General features: G+C 46.2%; 1 protein-coding gene across 3 annotated transcripts in view; it reads right to left on the reverse strand.

The window, feature by feature from the left end:
- Positions 1–3,567, reverse strand: part of SKI (SKI proto-oncogene) — a 212,804-nt gene extending 209,237 nt beyond the window's left edge. Inside the window, exon 1 of one of the 3 annotated variants that reach the window (XM_033921228.1) lies at positions 2,397–3,567. In XM_033921228.1, the coding sequence (XP_033777119.1) occupies positions 2,397–3,287 (891 nt within the window). In that variant the 5' untranslated portion in view covers positions 3,288–3,567. The remainder of the gene's footprint in view (positions 1–2,396) is intronic. The other 2 variants (XM_033921227.1, XM_033921226.1) reach the window with 2 other exon arrangements.
- Positions 3,568–24,283: the final 20,716 nt, after the last annotated feature.

A 24,283-nucleotide genomic window follows, 5' to 3' on the forward strand; every position in this document is an offset into this window, starting at 1 on the left:
TACCTCTTAATTACACTAAATACGTTTCTTGACTAGCTTTTGGGAATTACTACCCTGTCTTGGGTCCAAGGAGGAAATGGTAAAAGGAATCGGTACTCCAGGAACCCCCCCTCCCACCAAAAAACAAAAAACAAAAAAAACCACCCAGTTTCCTCATGCTGCACTCGTCATACAGAGACCATAAGCTATATTTTTTAAAAATAAGTTCCATTCACACACCTCGTTCACAAGTACAATCACAGCTTCTTGCACTTAATTTTACAGGCAGGGAATGCTCACAACAGAGGTCTGATTTGTTCTATACAGCCCAATTACAATAAAAAAAAAGAACAAAAAACTTGAGGCCAAAGGAGAGAAGAGAAAAAATTCCTAAACACCAGAACCTTGCAAAGCAAAGCCCAGGCATGATGAAGAGGTTAAAAGCCAAGGAGAGCGAGAAAGAAAAAGGACTGTGAGAAAGACGAAAGGGGGTGTGAGGAGAGTGAAGACAGATGGAGTGTAAAAAAAAAAAAAAAAAAAATCAGCACAAGTTGAAGGTTAAGGACTGGATGAAGGTGAAGGAGTAACCCGAGTTGTTTTGTGAGAACGGAGTGGAGGAATAGTGTAACGGTCGGTGCAATACCCTGGGGGAACTGCGTTCCAATTCCCACTGCAGCTCCTTCTAATTTTGGGAAAACCAAATAAACCTCCATTGCCACACAAGTACCTGTATATAAGTGTAAACTGCTTTGCTTGCAACCACAGAAAGAGAAAAACATTAAACTGAGTCAAAAGTAAAAACTATCCATGTGAAGTGAAGTTTGTAATGGGGATGTGCAGAGCTGAGGTCTCCTTTTAACCTCTGTGGCCTTAATTCTATAAGCTTGCATATGAGAAGGCAGACCCCTGCTGATTCCTACCTCCAAACCCTGCCTCAGAGCCTCAAGACAAGCAACATAGCGAGGGAGGGGGGGGGGGTGAAGAGAACCCAGAACATCCAGACAGAGAATCAGCAGCAGCATACCCAGACACAGATACAACAGCGCACCCAGACATAGGGCACAGACAAATACAGCAGAAGCACACCCAGACACAGATACAGGATCAACAGTGCCAGATAGACAGACACAAGGATGGCAGTAGCACACCCAGACACAGGGTACAAACACAGCAGCAGCAGCATATCCAGACAGGCAGACACAAGGACAGCAACACCAGCACACCCAGACACAAACCCGGCTGACAAAGGTGCACAGACAAGCTCTTCAGCAATAGCTAAATCTAGCGGCCAGGGACCTCAAAGTCCCTCCTTGAGGGCCGCAATCCAGTCGGGTTTTCAGGATTTCCCCAATGAATGTGCACTGAAAGCAATGCATGCACACAGATCTCATGCGTGTTCATTGGGGAAATCCTGAAAACCCGACTGGATTGCGACCCTCATGGAGGGACTTTGAGACCCCTGAACTAGCCCAATACCAGGAGCAACTTTTCACTTTCGGGGAGGTGAAGTGAAAAGAGATAATGATCTGCGGCTGGCCACAGACTCCATCAAATTAAAGCCTCTGCTCAGATTCCATATATCGATAGGTGGTCCAGGTACATATGATCTTTTAAAAGCATGCAAGCGCCTGTGCTTTGCCTCTCTTCTGCCTAATGCAAACAAAAAAAAATCTTCCTCAAAATAAAAGATGGTGTTACTTGACCTGTACCAGAATCCCTCCCCCCCCCACACACACACACATTTCCTGGCAGCCATGGGCGTTCTTTAAATAGAATGAATTTCCACTGTAGCAGAAAAAAATAAATTACACAGTATCCAAATTCCCACTCTGACAAACAGAACCCCCCCTACCAAAGTTAAGTCTGCCCCCTTCCCACATCTGAGTTGACGGGCCACCCCCCCCAAACCTAGCACCTCGGTCCTTGATTAGCAGGAGCCAGACAAGCCATTAAAAACACATCCACCTCCAAAGACGGCAGATAATGCGCCTCATTACACTTAAGGCTGGCAACAATGGCTCCGAGACTCAGTTGTGAGGAACTCCTGGGGAAAAGTGGGAAGGAATCTATTCACCGATAATAAGAAAAAAGGGTTTAAGCAATAATAACGGGATTAATTGGCCTCCCAAGCAGCGCCGAGTAAATGCAGCTTTATTATACGTCGCTAATAATAAGCCCAGAAGGATGAAAAGAGAGCAAAAAGAAAGTTACAACTACTTTTCAAAGAGAGACTGAAAGGGGGGGGGGGGGGGGACGTTAAAAAGCCCGAGAACCCGTAGCAATAAGAGAGAGGAAGCGGGGCTTTCTCTTCCCCCAAAGAAAGGAATCTTAAACTACTCCTCCTAGAAGCCCATGGCGGCCAGCAAAGGGTTAAGCGCCCGGGTCCCGCACTTCAGTGACCAGAGGGGGCAACTCACCCGGGCCGATTTCCTCTTGTACTTGCTGTTGTAGTCAAACTTGTCCTTCATGTCGTCGAGCAGCTGCTCGAGCCGGCCCTGCTCCTCCTTGCCCGCGTAATCCCGGCCCAGGAGGATGTAGGCTCGCCAGTTGGCCGAGTCGAAGCCCCAGTGGCAAGTCCGGTTCTCCAGGGGCTTGTGCGAGTGCACGACGAACTTGTGCGGCGGGTACATGAGGCGGCAGTCCAGGCACTGCACGCAGGCGGCGCTCGGGCCGGCGTACAGCTCGGGCACGAAGAGCCCGCGGCCCTCGCCGAAGCACTCGTGGTAGACGGCGAAGCTGCGCTCGCTGAGCTCGAGCGCCAGCGGCTCCTTGCGGGCGCGCGCGGGCGGCAGGGCGCCGCCGTAGAGCAGCGCGTTGCAGAGGCGCTCGGCGTCCGTCTTGGTGATGAGGCCGCAGGAGGGCGCCGAGAAGGGCAGGATGCCCATGACCTTCAGGATCTCCAGCTGCTCGGCCGTGCAGCGCGAGCAGTACACGTGCAGCTCGTCGCACACGCCGTTGATCTGCTGCAGCGAGAAGTCGCGCAGCACCGAGTTCAGGATCTGCGGCAGGCACAGGCGCTTCTCGCCCCCCACCACGAAGCACGAGATGGTCTCGCCCTCCAGCACCGTCTCGCAGCGCTCCGTCGAGCGGTCGCACGCGATGAACAGGGGGCCGGGCAGCGGCGGCGCCGGCTCGGCGGGCGCCTCCTTCGGCGCGCCCGCCTCGGGCTTCTTGAGCGGGTCCTGCGCCCAGCGCGCCGAGAACGCCGCCGGCCCGCCCAGCGAGCTCATGGAGCTCAGGTGGAACTGCTCCAGGGTCTTCTGCAGTCCGGGATGGGGCTGGAAGCCGCTCCTGCTCACCGCCTCCATGGCTCGCTCCGAGAGAGATGCGCTGCCCCGCTCCGACGCTGCGCCCCCCCTCGCGATCTCCCGCCTAAGGGCGCCCGGGCGAGCCCGCGGCCCGCGCTCCGCCGCCCATCGCCCCGGACGAAACAACCAAGCGGGCACCGAGGCGGCCAGAAGTTTCGGGGGGCTCCTTCAGCACTTGGTGACGGGACCCAGCTGCGCTGCTCCGCCGCACATCCTCGCCGCTGGGCTTCCAGGGAAGAGTGACTGCCCGCTGCTCCCTCCCTTCCTCTCTCTCTCTCTCTTTCCCTCCTCCTCCCCCTCCCCTCCCTCCCTGTTTGTTGCCGTCTGCCTCAGTCATTGAATCCCAGCCAAGAATGTGACCAACTCCCCAGGCTGGCTCTTCCAGGAACCGCCTGCCCTCCCCCTCCCAGATCGCCTTCTTGCTGCCTCTGCAAAGCCGGAGAAGAAAAAAAAAAAAACCCCAAACAATTTCTTGGTTCCCATTCTACCAAAGTGGAAAAGATGCCGAGGGGGAGGGCAAAAGGCTCTCTCCATCCCTTCCACTCGCCTTCTGACTCTTATTTCTTCTTCTGGTGAAATAGTTAGGCGGATGTCTATGTTTGCCTGACGAACGGACCGGTTCAGCACCACAGAACCAGCTCTTGTCTCCCGGGCGGTACTGAAAAGTTCTCAGCCCGGTCCACCAGGCGCCTAAATTCTGAGCGTTATTTTGCTACTGTAGCTGGAAAGAGGGTCATCTTATTTCGTTAAGGGGCCAGTTTGCAGAAACGAAATTCTATGGGGTTTTTTGTTTGTTTGTTTTTTTTTTACATAGTTGCAGATCATTGATTGAACCGTATCCACGTCAATCTCTTCTTGGTTGGGCTGAAAACTTTTCAGCACCGCCTAGCTTTCTGTGAGACCTCGATCGGTAAAATGTTTTCCATACTGCCAAAGGCGTTCAGATAATTCCTGTGTTACTATTTTATCAATTGCAATCTCAGACTCGGTATGGATACAAATCATGTATGCGCAATAATTTTTTTTATCATATGAAGGTGGTTTGAAAAGTTTGGTAAAAAAAAAAAAAAGCAAGTTAAACAACATACACTTCTCCCTCCTGTATTCACGGTTTCAGCATTCACGGTTTCGATTAATCACGGTTTTGGCTCCTCCCCCCAAATTACATCAGCTTACATAGAGAAATCGCTGATTCCAAGCATTTACAGAGAAAATCGCCAATTCCCGGCACTTCCTTCACCGTGTTTTGCCTCTCCTTCAGGAACAGGCCAGGTCTCCCGCCGTGTTATTCGCGGTTTCACCCTATTCATGATGGTTTTTAATAGAAAACAGTGAATAACATACGAAAAAGTTATTTGCGGTTTTTCTGTATTTGCGGTTCTGTTAATCCCATATGACAGCAAATACGGAGGGAGAAGTGTAGTCTTCATCCAGGGCTGTGCACTTAGTAGAGCGAGTTTCCAGTTTCTCCGTATTGTAGGAAAAATAGCTTACAGAACACTGGAAACTCACTGAACTAAATGTATAGCCCTGGATGAAGACTATCCCCCCTTTTACAAAACCATAGTGTGGTTTTTAGCGCCAGACGCAGTTCCAACACTCATAGGAATTCTATGAGCGTCGGAGATGTTACCACCATAGCTGGCGCTAAAAACCGCACTATGGTTTTTAAAGGGGGGGGTATATTGTTTAACTTGCTTTTATAGCACACTTTTCAAACCACTCTCTCGTATATCGTAACGGCAAGATAATTTTGGGCCGAAAAGTTCACAGCCCAGTCACTTGCACTTAAGTACTTATGGGGTAATACTCTATAGCTGGCCTAAAGCCGAACAGGGTGAAGCACACTGAGGCCCTGATACTATAAATGGCACCTAACCTGTAGGTGCCAAGGAGCACAAGTGTCAATCATAAATTAGCACCATTTATAGAATTCCACCTAGAGGCGCTTAAAACAGTCTTAGACATTGAAACCTTAGGCACACTCTATGCTAGGGTTTTTTCTTGGCCTAAATTATTGCACCTAAGACAATACACACCCACAATCCGCCCATAATCCACCCCTAACCATGCCTACATTCTAGTAGGTGCCTTGGAGTAGACTTCTAGGAGTCTACCAAGCAAGATGCCTACCATCTAATTCATTGCGATTTAATTGCAATGTTCAATTCATGGCGCCGATTAAGACATCTTTTATAAAATAGGGGCCTGAGTGCATAGTCTATACTGGGTAATTGCATGTAACATAGAAACATGACGGCAGATGAAGGCCAAATGGTCAATTCAGTCTGCTCATCCGCAGTATCTACTATCTCCTCCTTTCCCTATAGGCTAAGGCTCTTTACACCTGCATTGTGAGGTCATAGAGCTTTATGGTTATAGGCTAAAGCTCTTAACACTTGCATTCTGATGTCATCGAACTGTATGGTTATAGAAACATGACGGCAGATAAAGGCCAAATGGTCTATCCAGTCTGCCCATCTGCAGTATCCACTATCTCCCTAAGAAATCCTACATATTTGTTCACTCAATAAGAGTCTTGGATCTAATATTTGGGATTTAAAGTATTGATTAAGATTTGTATTTTCTAATTGCTATCTATATTTTGTTTAAAATTATTTCTGTTTCTTTTTCAATATTCTGTACAAGAAGTTTTCTTGGAAAAATTTAAAATCAATAAATAAATAATAATAAAAAAAAAGAAATCCTACATGTCTGTCCCGAGAAGTAGTATAAATCCACATTTAGGTGCCTAAGTTAGGAGCAAGCACTTACCCTAGCTCAAGGGCAATAAGCCACGTAACTGCAAGTATTCTATAGATTTGCGCCTATGTGCAAGGCACACTCCCGACCCGTCCGTGTCCCACCCAGGTCCAGACTTCCCATGCAATTGCACACTGTGGAAACTGTACATGCGTTTTGTAGATTACTAAGAACAATTAACATCAGTTGTTGCCAATAATTGATTGTTAATAACAGTTAGCCGCTAATTCACAAATTAACATATTCTATAACGTGGGCAGGCAGCTTTGCACGCTAAGTGTCAAATTGGACATCCAAGTTTATAGACCGAGGGGGGTTGCCTGGTAATTGCTAGCACACAACCACATTAATGGGTTTTGTGACAGTAGAAGTTATTGTGTGGTAGAAGTCAAACAAAACTAGGGTTCTTGGTTTTGAACGAAACTGAAAAATGGAGCCTTCTCCCAGCCCCTCCGCCTCTTTGACCACAACCCCTATCATCTTCCCTGGGCCTACCATTAAATGCCCTGGTGGTCTCGTGGCTTCTTCAGGGCAGGAGCAATTCCTCAGTCAACATGGCTGCCACTGCTTCCCACAACAGCCTCATGAGATTGCTGCGGAAAGCCCTGGTAGCTTTTTAAGTCCTGCCCATGCTAATTCCAATCTCAAAATGATTGTCAGGAGTCAGACATCCCGCTGCAGACTTATGAGGCTGCTGCTGCAGGAAGTCTTGGCAGCCATTTTGACTGAGGAACTAGCAGGGGCAGGAATGACTGGGGATTGCTCATGACCAGAAGAGACCACTGATCTACCAGTGCATTTATTGTGTGTCGTGGGGGGGGGGGAATACTAGTGATTGATGTTGAGAAGAAAGATGGGAGTTTAAGATTTGGATCTGGGGGAGGGGAGGAAAAGGGAGATCTCAGAGGGAGACACAGAAAGGATCTTAGGGAGAAAAGGGAGGATGCAGGCTCAAAGCACAGGAGGGTGGTTGACTTTTAATCTTTTACTATTTTAAGTTTTCTCTAAAGTGGATTATTTTTACAAATTATTTTTTGTAACAACTTTGCTTGTATTGTTTAGAATAATTCCAATTAAAATAAAATTAAAAAAATAGAGAAAAGCACAGAGGAAGAAGGGAATCAGGGACAGGATCTTGGCAAAGGGAATGGAAAGAAAGTGGAAAGCTCATGGTTTGAGAAGAGAGAGATCCAGAATCAGGAGATGGAAGAAGAGAGGAGCCACTCTAATTCCATCTACCTGGCTGAAGGCCCCCCAAACCCTTCATTCTCCTTATTCTCTTCAAGCCACTCGCTTCACACCTGCTCTCTCTCTCTTTGCTACCTTCCAATTGACTCTCTTCCCCTCATCTGCACACTCCTATTCCTCCATCTCTTTTCCTCCCCCTCACATGCCCTCTGCTCTGACATCCCTTCACTTGCTCTCTGCCCCTTGGCATCCCCTCCCATCCCCTTACTCATTCTCCCTGCATCATCTTCACCTCTATAGTCACCTAGTGGGAAGGGGTAAAACGCGGACCTCACGGACCTGACGGACCTCGCGGATCTAAACCCATACGGCCTTAAAAAGCTGAGGTCCGTGTTGGTCCGTGTCCGTGCCGCTTGTACTGTCTGTCGCTGACAGACCTTGATGAGATTTGAGCGCTGACGGATCCGTCTCAGCATAGGGAGGGAAAAGTGTTAGGATCCGTCAGCGCTAAAAATCTCTTTGAGGTCTGTCAGAGCCAGAGACTCGTGCTGGAGCGGCAGAGCAGAAGCCAAGAGAGCGGGGAAAAGAAGTCTCCAAACGCCAGCACGAGTCTCTGGCTCTGACAGACCTGGAAGAGATTTTTAGCGCTGACGGATCCTAACACTTTTCCTTCCCTATGCTGAGACGGATCCGTCAGCGCTCAAATCTCATCAAGGTCTGTCAGCGACAGGGACACGGACCGACACGGACCTCAGCTTTTTAAGGCCCTATGGGTTTAGATCCGCGAGGTCCGTCAGGTCCGTGTTTTACCCCTTCCCTCACCTAGTCACTTTGCTCCTGCAATCTTTCAACCTTAAGATGTTCCTTATGTTTCCATGAAAGCAGAGCTGCACTTGTTTGTCTTTTCAGCCAACGCTAAAGATAAGCCCCACGGAGGTTCCTTCTGCGAAGCTACAGTCGAGCTTTTTACCGCAGCCGCATTGACATCATTAAACGGGAAAGGGGCAAAAAGGAGAGACAACCAGCTGCAAACTCCTAAATTGATTTCATCATATGTCAGTGTTACTCATACCTAGAAAACCTTTCTTGAAAACATTAATTGAGGCAATTTCATGAAATCTTTCTAGCCAGCCAGCATGGGCTCTATGAGGTAAATATTCTACAGGTCACATAAATGTAGGCACCGAGACGATGTGCAACAAGCGCAAATTCTATATTGGAAATTATGCGATTGCCACAATTGTACAATTTGTTCTTTAATTGTTTTAGTATTTATACGCTTCTTGTAGCCTAAGCGGTTTATATTCAGGTGCTCAAAAGGGGGAAGAGTGTGTCGCAGTGGTTAAAGCTACGGCCTCAGCACCCTGAGGTTGTGGGTTCAAACCCAAGCTACTCCTTGTGACCCTGGGCAAGTCACTTAATCCCCCCATTGCCCCAGGTACATTAGATCGATCGTGAGTCCGCTGGGACAGACAGGGAAAAATGCTTGAGTACCTGAATAAATTCATATAAACCGTTCTGAACGCCCCTGGGAGAATGGTATAGAAAATTGAATAAATAAATAGTGTGAAAAGTTTCAGCCTCTGATAACCAGAGCTGGTATTGTGACATCATAATGCCTCATTCCACCAATGCCTAAGAGCCAACCTCATCAGTGATGTCACAATGACTTCATTGTCCTACACTTGGCTCACTTCTAGAGTGGCGCAGTGGAAAAAGCTACAGCCACAGCTCCCTGGGGTTGTGGGTTCAAACCCAAGCTACTCCTTGTGACCCTGGGCAAGTCACTTAATCCCCCCATTACCCCAGGTACATTAGATCGATCGTGAGTCCGCTGGGACAGACAGGGAAAAATGCTTGAGTACCTGAATAAATTCATATAAACCGTTCTGAGCGCCCCTGGGAGAATGGTATAGAAAATTTAAAGAATAAATTAAGTATTTCTCCCAATCTGACTAACGTACCTGTGGCAATTGGGTGTTAAGTTGCCCAGGGTCACAAGGAGTATCACTAGACTTGAACCTGTAACACTTACACCATGACCAAGGCTGGTGTACATGCTCTCATGTTCCAAAAGAAACTAAAGACTTATCTCTTTGACACCATATTCAGCACAGAATAATGACCCCCGAGGCTACAAACACCTTGCTACCTCAATGATACTACACATATTGTCATCTACGTGACCTTGACCTTGTATTAAGTTACCTCCACCTTCTAACTCACAATACCACTCTTTCAGCAATACTAGTTTGTCTCTTCATGTGTTGTACCATCTCTCAATCTGTATTGTAATGTATCTTCTGTAGCATCCTTATACTGTACTAAATTGTATCTCCTTAAATTGTACTGTAAATCGCTTTGAACCTACTTAGGCCTAGTGCAACCTATAAATCCCAGATTAGATTAAATACTGTCAGCTACCTGCATAACTCACAGCATTCTATAACCTTAGGTGCAATTATTTAAGACAAGAAAACCTTAGCCTATATGGGAGCGCGCCTAAGGTTTCAACGCCTACTGGCGCCTAAGACCGCAATTCTATAAACATAAGAACATAAGAATAGCCTTACTGGGTCAGACCAATGGTCCATCAAGCCCAGTAGCCCGTTCTCATTGTGGCCAATCCAGAGCCCTAGTCCCTGGCCAAAACCCAAGGAGTAGCAACATTCCAGAATCTCAGAGTAGCAACATTCCATGCTACCGATTCAGGGCAAGCAGTGGCTTCCCCCATGTCTTTCTCAATAACAGACTATGGACTTTTCCATAAGAACATAAGAAAACAGTGCCTAGCGGATTGACAATTGCACTCAAAGGCAACATAGTAAATGACGGTAGATAAAGACCTGAATGGTCCATCCAGTCTGCCCATTAGTTATACCCACTAAAAATACATGATTAAATTAACTTCTCTTCTTTGATATTTCTGGGTCATAGACTGTAAAGTCCACTTGGTATTGTCCTAGGTTCCAAATGCTGAAGTTGCCATCTAATCAAGCCATTGTGACATCACTGATGAGGTTGGCTCTTAGGCATTGGTGGAATGAGGCATTATGACATCACAATCTCAGCTCTGGAATGTTGCTACTCTTCGGGTTTCTGCCAGGTAACATAGTAAATGACAGCAGATAAAACCTGAACGGTCCATCCAGTCTGCCCATTAGTTATACCCACTAAAAATACATGATTAAATTAACTTGTCTCTTCTTTGGTATTTCTGAGTCATAGACTGTAAAGTCCACCTGGTATTGTCCTAGGTCCCAAATGCTGCTGAAGTTGCTGTCCAAGCTCCCTCCAGCCTATCCAACCATCCTGTTTGCAGGATATCTACCATAAAGTCTGGCCAGTAACATCCTCGTGTTCCAAGTTAGTGGTTCCCATTGATGCTCTCCCCAGCGCAATCCTACACCAAATCATCACATTTGGGACACAGACCGTACAAGTCTGTCCACTACCGGCCTTAGCTCATTCATTTACATCTACAGAATTAGGGCCTAGGCACATATGCAGGACACGCCCCTGACCTGCCCATGTCCCTCCCACATCCCCACTGCTTTGTGGTTAGGTGCTGTAACATTTTCCCACTAAGGTGATCGAATCCCAAGTGTAGTTATACAGGTAGCTCCATATTAGTGTCAATTAACACCAATAATTGGTTGTGGGTAGCAATTAAGGGAAAGGGAGGTGGAATTTGATATACTGCTTTTCTGTGGTTACGATCAAAGCAGTTTTACAAATTATATACAGGTACCTGAGGCAGTGAATGGTCAAGTGACTTGCCAGAGCCACAAGGAGCTGCAGTGCAAATTGAACCCAATTCCTCTGGTTATCAGGCCACAGCTAATTAGCAGCTGATTTGTCAATGAAGTTATTATACACATAACTGTAGGTATTGTATAACATTGCACACTAAACATGAAACTGGGTGCAAAAGATTTTAGAATTGGGAGTATGGGGATAATTCTATAAAGACCCATCTAGTTTAGGCAGCAGTAATGTGCTTAAACGCTTGTATCCTAGTTATTGATCATATATCTATGATGTTTTGATTGTTTGTTTATACACACCACAATGATATGAAATTAAAAGCATCAAGAAAAGTATGGAATAACTTCTAAGTTTCATGGCTCCACATCATTCTCTTCTTGATTGGGCTGAGAACCTTTCGGCAGCCCTTCGTATTGTGATGTCATAATGGCTCATTCCACCAGTGCCTAAGAGCCAGCCTCATCGGTGATGTCACAATGGCCTCGTTTCCCTATACTTGTGTCCATGTACTAGATGCATTTGCCTCATTGAAACGAAAAGTGTCATGAAAGTGTGGAATGACCTGTACGTTTCGTGGCTCCACATCATTCTCTTCTTGATTGGGCTGAGAACCTTTCGGCAGCCCTTCGTATTGTGATGTCATAATGGCTCATTCCACCAGTGCCTAAGAGCCAGCCTTATCGGTGATGTCACAATGGCCTCGTTTCCCTATACTTGTGTCCATGTACTAGATGCATTTGCCTCATTGAAACGAAAAGTGTCATGAAAGTGTGGAATGACCTGTACATTTCGTGGCTCCACATCATTCTCTTCTTGATTGGGCTGAGAACCTTTCGGCAGCCCTTCGTATTGTGATGTCATAATGGCTCATTCCACCAGTGCCTAAGAGCCAGCCTCATCGGTGATGTCACAATGGCCTCGTTTCCCTATACTTGTGTCCATGTACTAGATGCATTTGCCTCATTGAAACGAAAAGTGTCATGAAAGTGTGGAATAACCTGTACATTTCGTGGCTCCACATCATTCTCTTCTTGATTGGGCTGAGAACCTTCCGGCAGCCCTTCGTATTGTGATGTCATAATGGCTCATTCCACCAGTGCCTAAGAGCCAGCCTCATCGGTGATGTCACAATGGCCTCGTTTCCCTATACTTGTGTCCATGTACTAGATGCATTTGCCTCATTGAAACGAAAAGTGTCAAGAGAAGTGTGGAATAACTTGGAAGTTTCATGGCCCCACATCATTCTCTTCTTGGTTGGTTCAGCAGTCCTTCCTATTGTGATGTCATAGTGCCTCTTTCCACCAGTGCCTAAGAGCCAGCCTCATCGGTGATGTCACAAAGGCTTAGTTTCCCTATACTTGTGCTCATGTACTAGATGCATTTGCCTCATTGAAACGAAAAGTGTCAAGAGAAGTGTGGAATAACTTGGAAGTTTCATGGCCCCACATCATTCTCTTCTTGGTTGGTTCAGCTGTCCTTCCTATTGTGATGTCATAGTGCCTCTTTCCACCAGTGCCTAAGAGCCAGCCTCATCGGTGATGTCACAATGGCCTCGTTTCCCTATACTTGTGTCCATGTACTAGATGCATTTGCCTCATTGAAACGAAAAGTGTCATGAAAGTGTGGAATAACCTGTACGTTTCGTGGCTCCACATCATTCTTCTCTTCTTGGTTGGGCTGAGAACTTTTCAGCGGCATATTCTAGGCTATACACTATTCCATAAATGTGCGGCAGTATTCGATGACAGGTGGATGTTCATATGGACAGAGTTAGATTAGAATGTGGGTGGGATGTATGCAGTACATATGGAACAGTGTTATTTATTGAAATGTATTAACCGCCTTTATAAAGAGATTCACCCAACATGCATTCTTTTGCAATCTACGCACAAGCTTTTACACCAGTTTTATGACTCTTGTGTTTGCATGCTTTCACCACTTGCACTAGTATTCTATAAAGAAAGGTTTGTGCCTTTATAGAAGAAGCTTTAAATAGATGCTTTTCTAGCACCTAAATTCTAAGTGCCCTGTTAATACATGGAGTTGGGGGGGGGGGGGGGAATGGAACTGCTTCCATAGTTTCAAAATATTTTGCAATTGTTTAAACACGTAGTATGACTTTTGAAAACACAGGAGCCAACCTTTATTGGGGAAACTCCCTTAGCAAATGCTTTGCACCAAATGCCTTATTTTGTCACAAAAATGTAATCAGCACTTTATCTGGTGTCAGGTCAAAAGCGCGCCGGGACAAAGGCGCGCCCAGACAATTGAGCGCAGCGCGGAGGTGCGCGCCGCTCTAAATTACTCCGATGGGGGGGCATGGGGGGGAACCCCCCCACTTTACTTAATAGACATCGCGCCGCATTGTGGGGGGCGTTGGGGGTGTGTGGGGGGTTGTAACCCTCCACATTTTACTGAAAACTTCACTTTTTCCCTGTTTTTAGGGAAAAAGTTTACAGTAAAATGTGGAGGGTTACAACCCCCCATAACGCCGGCACGATGTCTATTAAGTAAAGTGGAGGGGTTCCCCCCCACGCCCCCCTGTCAGAGCCCTAAAAAAAGTAATTTAGAGCGGCGCGCGCCTCCGCGCTGCGCTCAATTGTCCGGGCGCGCCTTTGTCTTTCGCGCCGTTGTCTATGAACCACTTTATCTTCTTTGCTAAACACCATTTTGCTAAAACTGATCTTAATGGTCACTTCCTGAATGGCGTCATTTTGAAAACAGGGATCAGCCATATTTTACAGCATCTCGCAGTAACACCTGTCAATAATCGCAATGATTGTAATATACACTAGTATATTTGTTTTTGGGTTATTTTGAAAAATAATTGGGGTCCCATTTATTCCAGACACCAGGTAGAATTACTCTCCATGCACTTTCAATTATATAACTGAGCTAAAAAGGGCAATGGGAATAAAAGACGATTTAAGGAACGTTACAGATGTAAAACATATTTAAAGTTGATTGCAAGGCAATACTTCTTTTAAATACGTTGGCTTTCCAGTTGTAGTCCAGCCAGTTGAGGCATTGCCTGAGAGCAGCATGAAGTGTAGGTGAACTGTGGCTTCCTTTCTCTTGGTTCTCTGTCACTGTAATGTAAAGTTAAGCGCAGATGTCCCGTAGTCTATACCAGGGGTCTCAAAGTCCCTCCTCGAGGGCCACGATCCAGTTAGGTTTTCAGGATTTCCCCAATGAATATGCATGAGATCTATGTACATGCACTGCTTTCAATGCATATTCATTGGGGAAATCCTGAAAACCTGACTGGATTGCGGCCCTCAAGGAGGGACTTTGAGATCCCTGGTCTATACTTATACGAGTGCGTAACTCTGAGGAATGCCCCTGATCCACCCCTGAACTTCTCGTTTCCATTCCTCCTTTTTGGCGCCACATGCAAATTTTAGGCGCAGACCTGCACTCTACCTACATTTTCCCGCGTACATTTAAATTAAATCCAATTAATCCTAACAATTGCTCATTAAAGTCGCCAATGAAAGATTCGGTTCTTACCTGGATAATCTTCTTTCTGTTAATCAACTCCGGATTCCGTACGTGGGGTGATCAATCCATTCCCACTCACTGGGCTCCGCCTCCATATGGGAGGTGCTCAAAGCTGTAAGTATTCTCACTTCTGCAAGTCCAGTCCGCGGGAAAGGATTGATCACGCCGCGTACGGAATCTGGAGTAGATGTAACAGAATCAGCACGAATTGGCTCATTATCCAATTACATTGGGCGTGCAAATTGGGCACAACCCAACCACCATTCATAGAATTACGGTATAAGTAAAGATACATTGCAGACATAAAAATGCTTGAACAGACATAATCCAATGTGGTAACAACAGGCGATGCAGATCTGATGGAAAAGTACTTTCAACAGATAATTATTAAGAAACGACCCTTAAAATAGACAATAACCTGACACGGTATTTTCGCCCCTTCCAGGGACTGTTACTGCTATTCAGAAGTTTGGTTAAATCTATCACTTAGGTGAGATCGCACCATGTGGTTCTTATAGCCCCTGACACAGCCCCTGGAAGGGGCACAACATGGCCGTTTTAGGCTACTGTCTATTTTAAATGTAGTTTTTTAATATCTTTTGAAAGTTCTTTCCCATCTGATCTGCTCCTTTTTTTTTTTTTTTTACCACATTGGATCTTGCAGATTGGCTGCCCTGTTGCTTTTACAGACATAACCTATACAGATGCACACATGGATGTGTGCGCTCACTCACACATCACCTTGGGCCTTCGTACATGCACACACGATTCATTTCCCCAGTAGAAAAACAAAAAAAGCTTTAGGATCACAGGAAAGAAATTAATAGACTAGGCAGACGCCCCCACTCCCTCCTGCTTCCATTCACGGTGGCATTAAAGGTCGACACTCTGAGTCATTTTTAGCTTTGACTGTGGTGGGGAGAGAGAGAGAAAAAAAAAGCTTCAGATTAGGGCCCGATCAACACAATCTTTATTTTTTTGTTGGCTTCAAGGCCTGTTCTTGGAACACAAACTTTCATATAAACTTCTGAACCACAGGAGGGCACAGAGATTTGCTCGGGTCCACCCACAGATTCTGAAAACACAGAGCAAGATTTTTTTTTTCTTCTGCCACAATCAATAAATGCAGCCTGTAGCTTTTGGGTTTTTTTTTAATATTGTTGTTGCTTCATTTATATAATACAGTAAAACCTTAGATTGCAAGTAACTTGGTTTGCAAGTGTTTTGCAAGACAAGCAAAACATTTTATTAAATTTTAACTTGATATACAAGCAATGTCTTGCATACAGTATACACACATCACAACTGAGCCGATGGTTCTTCTCTCTCTGACGCTGCAGGAGTGTAGCGACTGTTCTAAACAAGCAAAGTCTTGCAATACGAGTACATACAGTATACACGCGTCACATCATCACAACTGAGCCGATGGGTCTTCTCTCTCTGACGCTGCAAGAGTGTAGTGCCTGTTCTAAACAAGCAAAGTCTTGCAATACGAGTACATACAGTATACACGCGTCACATCATCACAACTGAGCCGATGGTTCTTCTCTCTCTGACGCTGCAGGAGTGTAGTGACTGTTCTAAACAAGCAAAGTCTTGCAATACGAGTACATACAGTATACACATGTCACATCATCACAACTGAGCCGATGGTTCTTCTCTCTCTGACGCTGCAAGAGTGTAGTGCCTGTTCTAAACAAGCAAAGTCTTGCAATACGAGTACATACGGTATACACGCGTCACATCATCACAACTGAGCCAATGGTTCTTCTCTCTCTGATGCTACTGGGGGTGTAGTGACTGTTCTAAACGAGCGAGGTCTTGCAATATAAGTACGTATAGTATTTTGTATTAAAGTTTTTGGGTTGTGGAAGAAATCGTCTGAGTTTCCATTATTTCCTATGGGGAAATTCGCTTTGATATACGAGTGCTTTGGATTGCAAGCATGCTTCTGGGACGAATTATGCTCGCAAACCAAGGTTTGACTGTATTTGTCCAGCTTCACGCATCAGTGAGAGTCAAAATGAAGCCATCGTCTCCTGCTGCCGCTGCCAGCCACGCACAACTCTGTCTTCTTCCTGTCTCAAGGCAAAAGGAAAAATCTACAGTGAATCTTACATTCATGCAGCAATCTTGTTTTAAAACAATTCAGCAAGCAGTTAAAACGAGTTCCTTCTTTTCTTATATCCACAGAATTGGCATAGTTAAAATCTCCGAAATTTCTTGTAAGCTTTGTACACCAAAATAAGGGGCCCTTTTACTTAACTGTGTTAAGTGCTTAGCTCGGGGAAACTGCTAGCACACAGCCGCCAAATAGGGCTTTGTGGTAGTTCTGAATTTACGATACATAAGAACATAAGAAATGCCTCTGCTGGGTCAGACCCGAGGTCCATCATGCCCAGCAGTCCGCTCACGCGGTGGCCCAACAGGTCCCGGACCTGTGTAGTAATCTTCTATCTATACCCCTCTATCCCTATTTCCAGTAGAATTTATCCAATCCTTTCTTGAACCCCAGTACCGTACTCTGCCCTATTACGTCCTCTGGAAGCACATTCCAGGTGTCCACCACACGTTGGGTAAAGAAGAACTTCCTAGCATTTGTTTTGAATCTGTCTCCTATCAGCTTTTCCGAATGCCCTCTTGTTCTTTTGTTATTAGAAAGTTTGAAGAATCTGTCCCTCTTTACTTTCTCTATGCCCTTCATGATCTTATAAGTCTCTATCATATCTCCTCTAAGTCTCCTCTTCTCCAGGGAAAAGAGACCCAGCTTCTCCAATCTCTCAGAATATGACAGGTTTTCCATACCTTTTATCAGACGTGTCGCTCTCCTCTGAACCCTCTCGACTAACGCCATATCCTTCTTAAGGTACGGCGACCAATATTGGACGCAGTACTCCAAATGCGGGCGCACCATCGCCCGATACAACGGCAGGATAATTTCTTTCGTTCTGGCTATAATACCCTTTTTGATTATACCAAGCATTCTATTCGCTCTCTTAGCGGCCGCTGCACACTGTGCCGACGGCTTCATTGTCATGTCCACCATTACCCCCAAGTCCCTTTCCTGGGTACTCTTATTCAATAACATCCCTCCCATTGTATAGATGTACCTCGAGTTTCTGCTCCCCACATGTAATACTTTACATTTCTCAATGTTGAACTTCATCTGCCATTTCGCCGCCCATTCTTCTAGTTTGTTCAAGTCCCTTTGCAATTCTTCGCAGTCCTCTGTAGTCTGAGCTCCATTAAATAGTTTGGTGTTGTCCGCAAATTTTATTATCTCGCACTTCGTCCCTGTTTCTAGATCATTTATGAAGATATTAAATAGCAGTGGCCCGAGCACCGAGCCCTGCGGGACACCACTCGTGACCCTCCTCCAGTCGGAGTAGTGACCCTTCACTCCTACCCTTTGTTTTCTACCCTCCAACAAGTTTCTGATCCATCTATGTACGTCTCCTTCCACCCCATGGTTCTTCAATTTCCGGAGTAGACGTTCATGGGGCACCTTGTCAAAGGCTTTTTGGAAATCTAGATATATGATGTCTATGGGGTCTCCTTTGTCCATCCGTTTGTTGATTCCTTCGAAGAAGTGCAATAAGTTTGTTAGGCATGATCTTCCCTTGCAGAAACCATGCTGGCTGGTTATCAGAAGTTCATGTTTTTCAAAATGTTGATCAATGTTTTCTTTTATCAGTGCTTCTGCCATTTTCCCTGGAACCGAAGTCAGGCTCACCGGCCTGTAGTTTCCCGGGTCACCTCTTGATCCCTTTTTAAAGATGGGCGTAATGTTGGCTATCTTCCAATCTTCCGGGATCTCGCCTGTTTTCAGGAATAAGTTGCAAATTTGCTGCAGTAGTTCTGCTATCTCCTCCTTTAATTCCTTCAGAACCCTAGGATGTATGCCATCTGGACCCGGGGATTTGTCAGTTTTTAGTTTTTCTATCTGCCTACGAATGTCCTCAAGGCTCACTTCTATGGATGTTAATTTTTCTGCTTGACTTCCGTTGAAGAATTGCTCAGGATCCGGTATGTTGGACGTGCTTTCGTTTGTAAATACAGACAAGAAGAACATGTTAAGCCTTTCTGCCACTACCTTCTCCTCCTTCACCACTCCCTTCCTGTCTCCGTCGTCCAGCGGTCCCACTTCCTCTCTAGCCGGCTGCTTCCCTTTAACATATCTGAAGAATGGTTTGAAATTTCTTGCTTCCCTGGCTAGCCTCTCTTCATACTCTCTTTTGGCTTTCCGAACCTCACGGTGACATTCTTTTTGATGCTTCTTGTGCTCTTTCCAGTTCCCCTCAGTTTTGTCCTTTTTCCATTTCTTGAATGAATTTTTCTTATTGCCTATCGCTTCCTTCACTGTTTTGGTTATCCACGCCGGGTCTTTTGTTCGATTCTTTTTGCACCCCTTCCTGAATCTGGGGATATACAGATTTTGCACCTCGCTCACCATGTCCCTGAAGAAGGACCAGGCATGATTTACCGATAGCCATGTTTTGGAAGTGTTCCTAAGTTTCTTCCTTACCAATTCCCTCATTGCTTCGTAGTTTCCCTTCCTGAAGTTAAAGGTTGTCGCAATGGATCTCTTGCCTTTTGACACTCCTACCTCAACCTTGAACTTGATCATATTATGATCGCTGTTTCCCAACGGTCCCACTACTTCTACTTCCTTTGCAGGTCCCCTTAACCCATTTAGGATTAGATCCAGAGTGGCATTTCCTCTCGTCGGTTCTCTAACAAGCTGTTCCATGAAGCAATCCTGTGTAGCTTCTAGGAATTTTGTCTCCCTAGTGCATTTCGAGCTTCCAAGACTCCAGTCTATCCCAGGGTAGTTGAAGTCTCCCATAATAACCGTGTTGCCGCTTTTGCATTCTCGCTTCATCTCGGCTTCCATTTCCTCATCGATATCTCTGGTTTGCCCGGGTGGGTGATAAAATAGGCCCATCTTTATTTCAGGCCCTTTCCTTCCCGGTATTTTGATCCATAGAGATTCCAGCTTGCTGGCCGTCTCTGCTGTGTCCATTTTTGTGGATGGTATGCCTTGTTTTATGTATAGGGCTATTCCACCTCCTTTTTGTCCTGATCTGTCCTGGCGATAGAGCTTGTATCCCGGTAGTGCTGTATCCCATTTGCTTTCCTCATTCCACCATGTTTCAGAGATTCCAATGATGTCGATGTCTTCTATGTTGGCCAAGGCTTCTAGTTCCCCCATTTTGTTTCTTAGGCTCCTTGCATTAGCATATATGCACTTTAGATCCTGGTATTTTGCTGTCCTCCTTTCCTTTCCCTGTGCTTCGGTCCATATTTTCTTCTCTTTTGCTGCAGACATTGTAACCACTTCTTCTGGGTTCGTCGACCCCTGCAATCTGTCCCTTGTTTCTTCCCAGCCATTTTTCCCCTCAGTATCTTCGCAGGATACCGTCTTCCGAATCGTCGACCCTTGGTCAACTGTCGGCTTTCCCCTTCTTCTTAGTTTAAAGCCTGTTCTATTCCTCTCTTGACGTTGTTTGCTAGGAGTCTAGTTCATGCTGCGCTGAGGTGCAGTCCATCTTTCCTGTAGAGCTTGCTCTTGCCCCAAAACGCCGTCCAGTTCCTCACGAAGTGGAATCCTTCTTCCTCACACCATCTCCTCATCCACGTATTTATTGATTGTAGTTCCTCTTGTCTTTTCACATCTGCCCTCGGTACTGGTAGGATCTCTGAGAACACTATCCTCTGGGCCCTCATCCTCAGCTTCCCTCCCAGAATCTTGAATTGTTCTAACAGCGTGCTTCTTTTGTAATCTCTCTTGCTGACATCGTTCGTCCCGATGTGGATCACTACAGCTGTCTCTTCTGTCTCCGCCCCTTCCAGGATCATTCCAATTTTGTCCACGATGTCCTTGGTTCTTGCTCCCGGAAGGCAGGTCACCAGTCGGTCCTCTCTCCCTCCTGCTATGTGGCTGTCCACATGCCTAAGGATCGAGTCTCCCACTAGGATCGCTGACTTTCCCTTCTTCAATTTTCGCTTCGGTCTCAGGTCAATGTCCTCAAAGTGCTTCACTCTTTCTTCTTCTGGGCCTCGACTAGCCAAATTCTCCCCCTCTTGCGGTAGTCCTCTGTGGGTGTCATCCTTGAGGTAGTCTTCTTCTTGCTCTCCCATGCATGTTGGTATCCGTGTAGCTTCTTCTTTCATCTGAAGTTCGTTCTCTTCCACCTTCGTCCTGTATGCCTCTTCAATGAATCTCTCGAGCTCCCTGACTTCCTCCTCAATGTGTCTCTCCGTGGTGTGAAATCCTTCGATCTCCTGTATCCTGTCCTCTAGTCGTTTGACCTCCTTCTTCAAGCTTTTCAGTTCCTGACACCGACTGCATACATATGACTGTCTCCCCGAGGGGAGATAGTCATACATATGACAGTCTGTGCAGAACACTGGAAAGCTCATCTTCTGGCTTCCTTCTGCTTCCATTGTTGTTCCTACTTTAATATATCAGTTGAGATTACTTGTGACTTGAGATTACTTGTGACTTGTGTCCGCTTTGTGTCCTTTCTCTCTCCCTATCTGCTGCTGGTGTCCTCCCTGACTCTCTCTCTGTGCTGGTGCCCTCTCTTTCTCTCTCTAACTGTCTCTGGTGTCTCTGTCTCTCTAACTGTCTCTCTAACTGTCTCTCTAACTGTCTCTGGTGATACATTAAGTACATTGTGTTAAGTACATTTTGTGTTAGGGGATGTGTTATGAATGGAGAATGGGAGTGAAAGGCATTTACCTGGGTTAGAATACTGGGCTTGATGGACCTTCGGTCTGTATGGGACATAGTAACATAGTAGATGACGGTAGATAAAGACCCAAATGGTCCATCCAGTCTGCCTAACCTGATTCAATTTAAACTTTTTTTATTTTTTTTTTCTTCTTAGCTATTTCTGGGCATGAATCCAAAGCTCTACCCTGTACTGTGCTTGGCTTCCAACTGCTGAAATCTCCATCAAAACCTCCTCCAGCCCATCTACACCCTCCCAGCCATTGAAGCCCTCCCCAGCCCATCCTCCACCAAACGGCCATATACAGACACAGACCGTGCAAGTCTGCCCAGTACTGGCCTTAGTTCAATATTTAATATTATTTTCTGATTCTAAATCTTCTGTGTTCATCCCACGCTTCTTTGAACTCAGTCACAGTTTTACTCTCCACCACCTCTCTCGGGAGCACATTCCAGGCATCCACCACCCTCTCCGTAAAGTAGAATTTCCTAACATTGCCCCTGAATCTACCACCCCTCAACCTCAACCTCTGGTTTCAAACCCCCCCCCCCCCCCGCGAATTTCAAAAAACCACAAATGCAGTTTTCACCAGTCAAAAGGCAAGAGAGGCAGGAGGGGCAGCTGGAGCACAGTCGGGTGAAGGAAATCGCTCGCGGTCTGTTCCGACCGCCTCTTCCTATAGTAAAGTCGGGCCACACCAATCAGGAGCTGCTTTGATATGCAGCTCCTGATTGGTGTAGCCCGACTTTATCACAGGAAGAGGCGGTTGGAGCAGACCGCGAATGAGCGAGTCCGCGAACCGCAAATTCGCGGGGGAACACTGTAGTACTAAGCATGTTTAATTTGACACAGATTTTTTGCCACCATAGAATTAGGTCCTTTGTGGTTAAAACACTTCATATACTGCATGCTAATTGGCATTTTTGCAGCTACCACAGGGCCATGTATCACTTTTTAAACAGGAGGTGCCGTTTCCATGCTAATTCATAAGAACATAAGAATTGCCGCTGCTGGGTCAGACCAGTGGTCCATCGTGCCCAGCAGTCCGCTCCTGCGGTGGCCCTTAGGTCAAAGACCAGTGCCCTAACTCAGACTAGTGTTACCTGTGTACGTTCTGGTTCAGCAGGAACTTGTCTAACTTTGTCTTGAGTCTCTGGAGGGTGTTTCCCCCTATAACAGCCTCTGGAAGAGCGTTCCAGTTTTCTACCACTCTCTGGGTGAAGAAGAACTTCCTTACATTTGTACGGAATCTATCCCCTTTTAACTTAGTGCCCTCTCGTTCTCTCTACCTTGGAGAGGGTGAACAACCTGTTTTTATCTACTAAGTCTATTCCCTTCATTATCTTGAATGTTTCGATCATGCTGATTTGTAAGAACATAAGAATTGCTGCTGCTGGATCAGACCAGTGGTCCGTCGTGCTCAGCAGTCTGCTCCTGCGGCGGCCCTTAGGTCAAAGACTAATTCAGACTAGCCTTACCTGCATATGTTCTGGTTCAGCAGGAACTTCTCTAATTTTGTCTTGAGTCCCTGGAGGGTGTTTCCCCCTATAACAGACTCCGGAAGAGCATTCCAGTTCTCTACCACTCTCTGGGTGAAGAAGAACTTCCTTATGTTGTAAGGAATCTATCCCCTTTTAACTTTAGAGAGTGCCCTCTTGTTCTCTCTACCTTGGAGAGGGTGAACAACCTGTCTCTATCTACTAAATCTATTCCCTTCATTATCTTGAATGTTTCGATCATGTCCCCTCTCAGTCTCCTGCAAATTTAACACAGCAGCCACTGAGGGTGTTTTCCGGCATTTGATGCTACAGCTGCTGTATTAAATTTGCATCTTCCTCATGCTAAAAGCCCTGCGTTAAGTTGCGGTAACTGCAAATCTTACCATGGGTTTCGTAAAAGAGCTCACACTGGCAGTGGTTTAGTGAGGGTGTGAGGCGCGCCCCTACCCTGCTCCTTCCCCGCCGCGCACGCCCCTTTCCCTTCCCCCGTACCTCTAGTTGAAGTTGTTACTCGCGACGGCCAACAATGTGCTCCTCTCTACCCCATCGGCTCTCCCTCTGATGTCACTTCCTATGCGCGACACCCGGAAGTGACATCAGCCAGGAGAGCCAACGGGGTTGCGAAGAGCACATTGCTGACCTCCGCAAACAACAACTTCAACTAGAGGTATGGGAGAAGGGAAGGGGGGGTGTGTGCACATGAAGGGGATAAATGAGAAGAGGCCGGGGTGGAGAGGAGGGGGGTGCTGGCACCCCCACCAACATGGCGCCTGGGATGGACTGCCCCCCTCGCTCCCCCCCTCTTACTATGCTACTGTATGCTGGTACTACATTGATGCAGCGGGGACAACTGAGGAAGGATCTGTAAATAATTAGTGCAAAATAAACTGCCACTACTACTACTATTAATTATTTCTAGAGCGTTACCTGTACACAGTCACGAAGGAGACAGTCCCTGCTCGAATGAGCTCACGATCTAATTCATCAAGACAGATAAACAGGATGTCAGGGCAGGGGTTGCAGTTAGCAGGAGATGGTTAAGCTGCTGGCTATGGTAATGAGCAGAGGGAGAGGGTTAAGGGCCAGATTCACCAACCTGCCGGTCCGACAGATTCAGCACAGTAAAATATGCAGATGGGGGGCAATCGGAAGAACGCCGGCATGGATCACTTTTCTGCGATCCCCACGCATGCGCAGACCGTGCCCGTCAGAGCCGTGATTTTTTTTTTTTTTTTTTACTTTTACTGGACCTCTGGGCCGGCATAGGTTTTTTTTTTTTCTTCTTTTAACTGGAGCCCGTGCACCTGACCTCATCGCATGACGGTTGGATTTCCTCCCTGTCCGACACAGCTTTTTAAAACCCGGACAAAGTGCCGGGTTTTGAAAAGACGTGTCCGGGGAAATCTGGACGATAGTAACTCTAGGTGTGACACACAGCCTCAGATAGTCTATTCTAGGCATAGGGGGCAGCAAAGTGAAAGGAACAAAGTCTGGAATAGAAACGTGTTATTTAAAAAACATTTTGAAAAATATATAAAAT

The sequence above is a fragment of the Geotrypetes seraphini genome, chromosome 15 (assembly GCF_902459505.1).
Source record: "Geotrypetes seraphini chromosome 15, aGeoSer1.1, whole genome shotgun sequence".
In the NCBI taxonomy this organism is placed as follows: domain Eukaryota; kingdom Metazoa; phylum Chordata; class Amphibia; order Gymnophiona; family Dermophiidae; genus Geotrypetes; species Geotrypetes seraphini.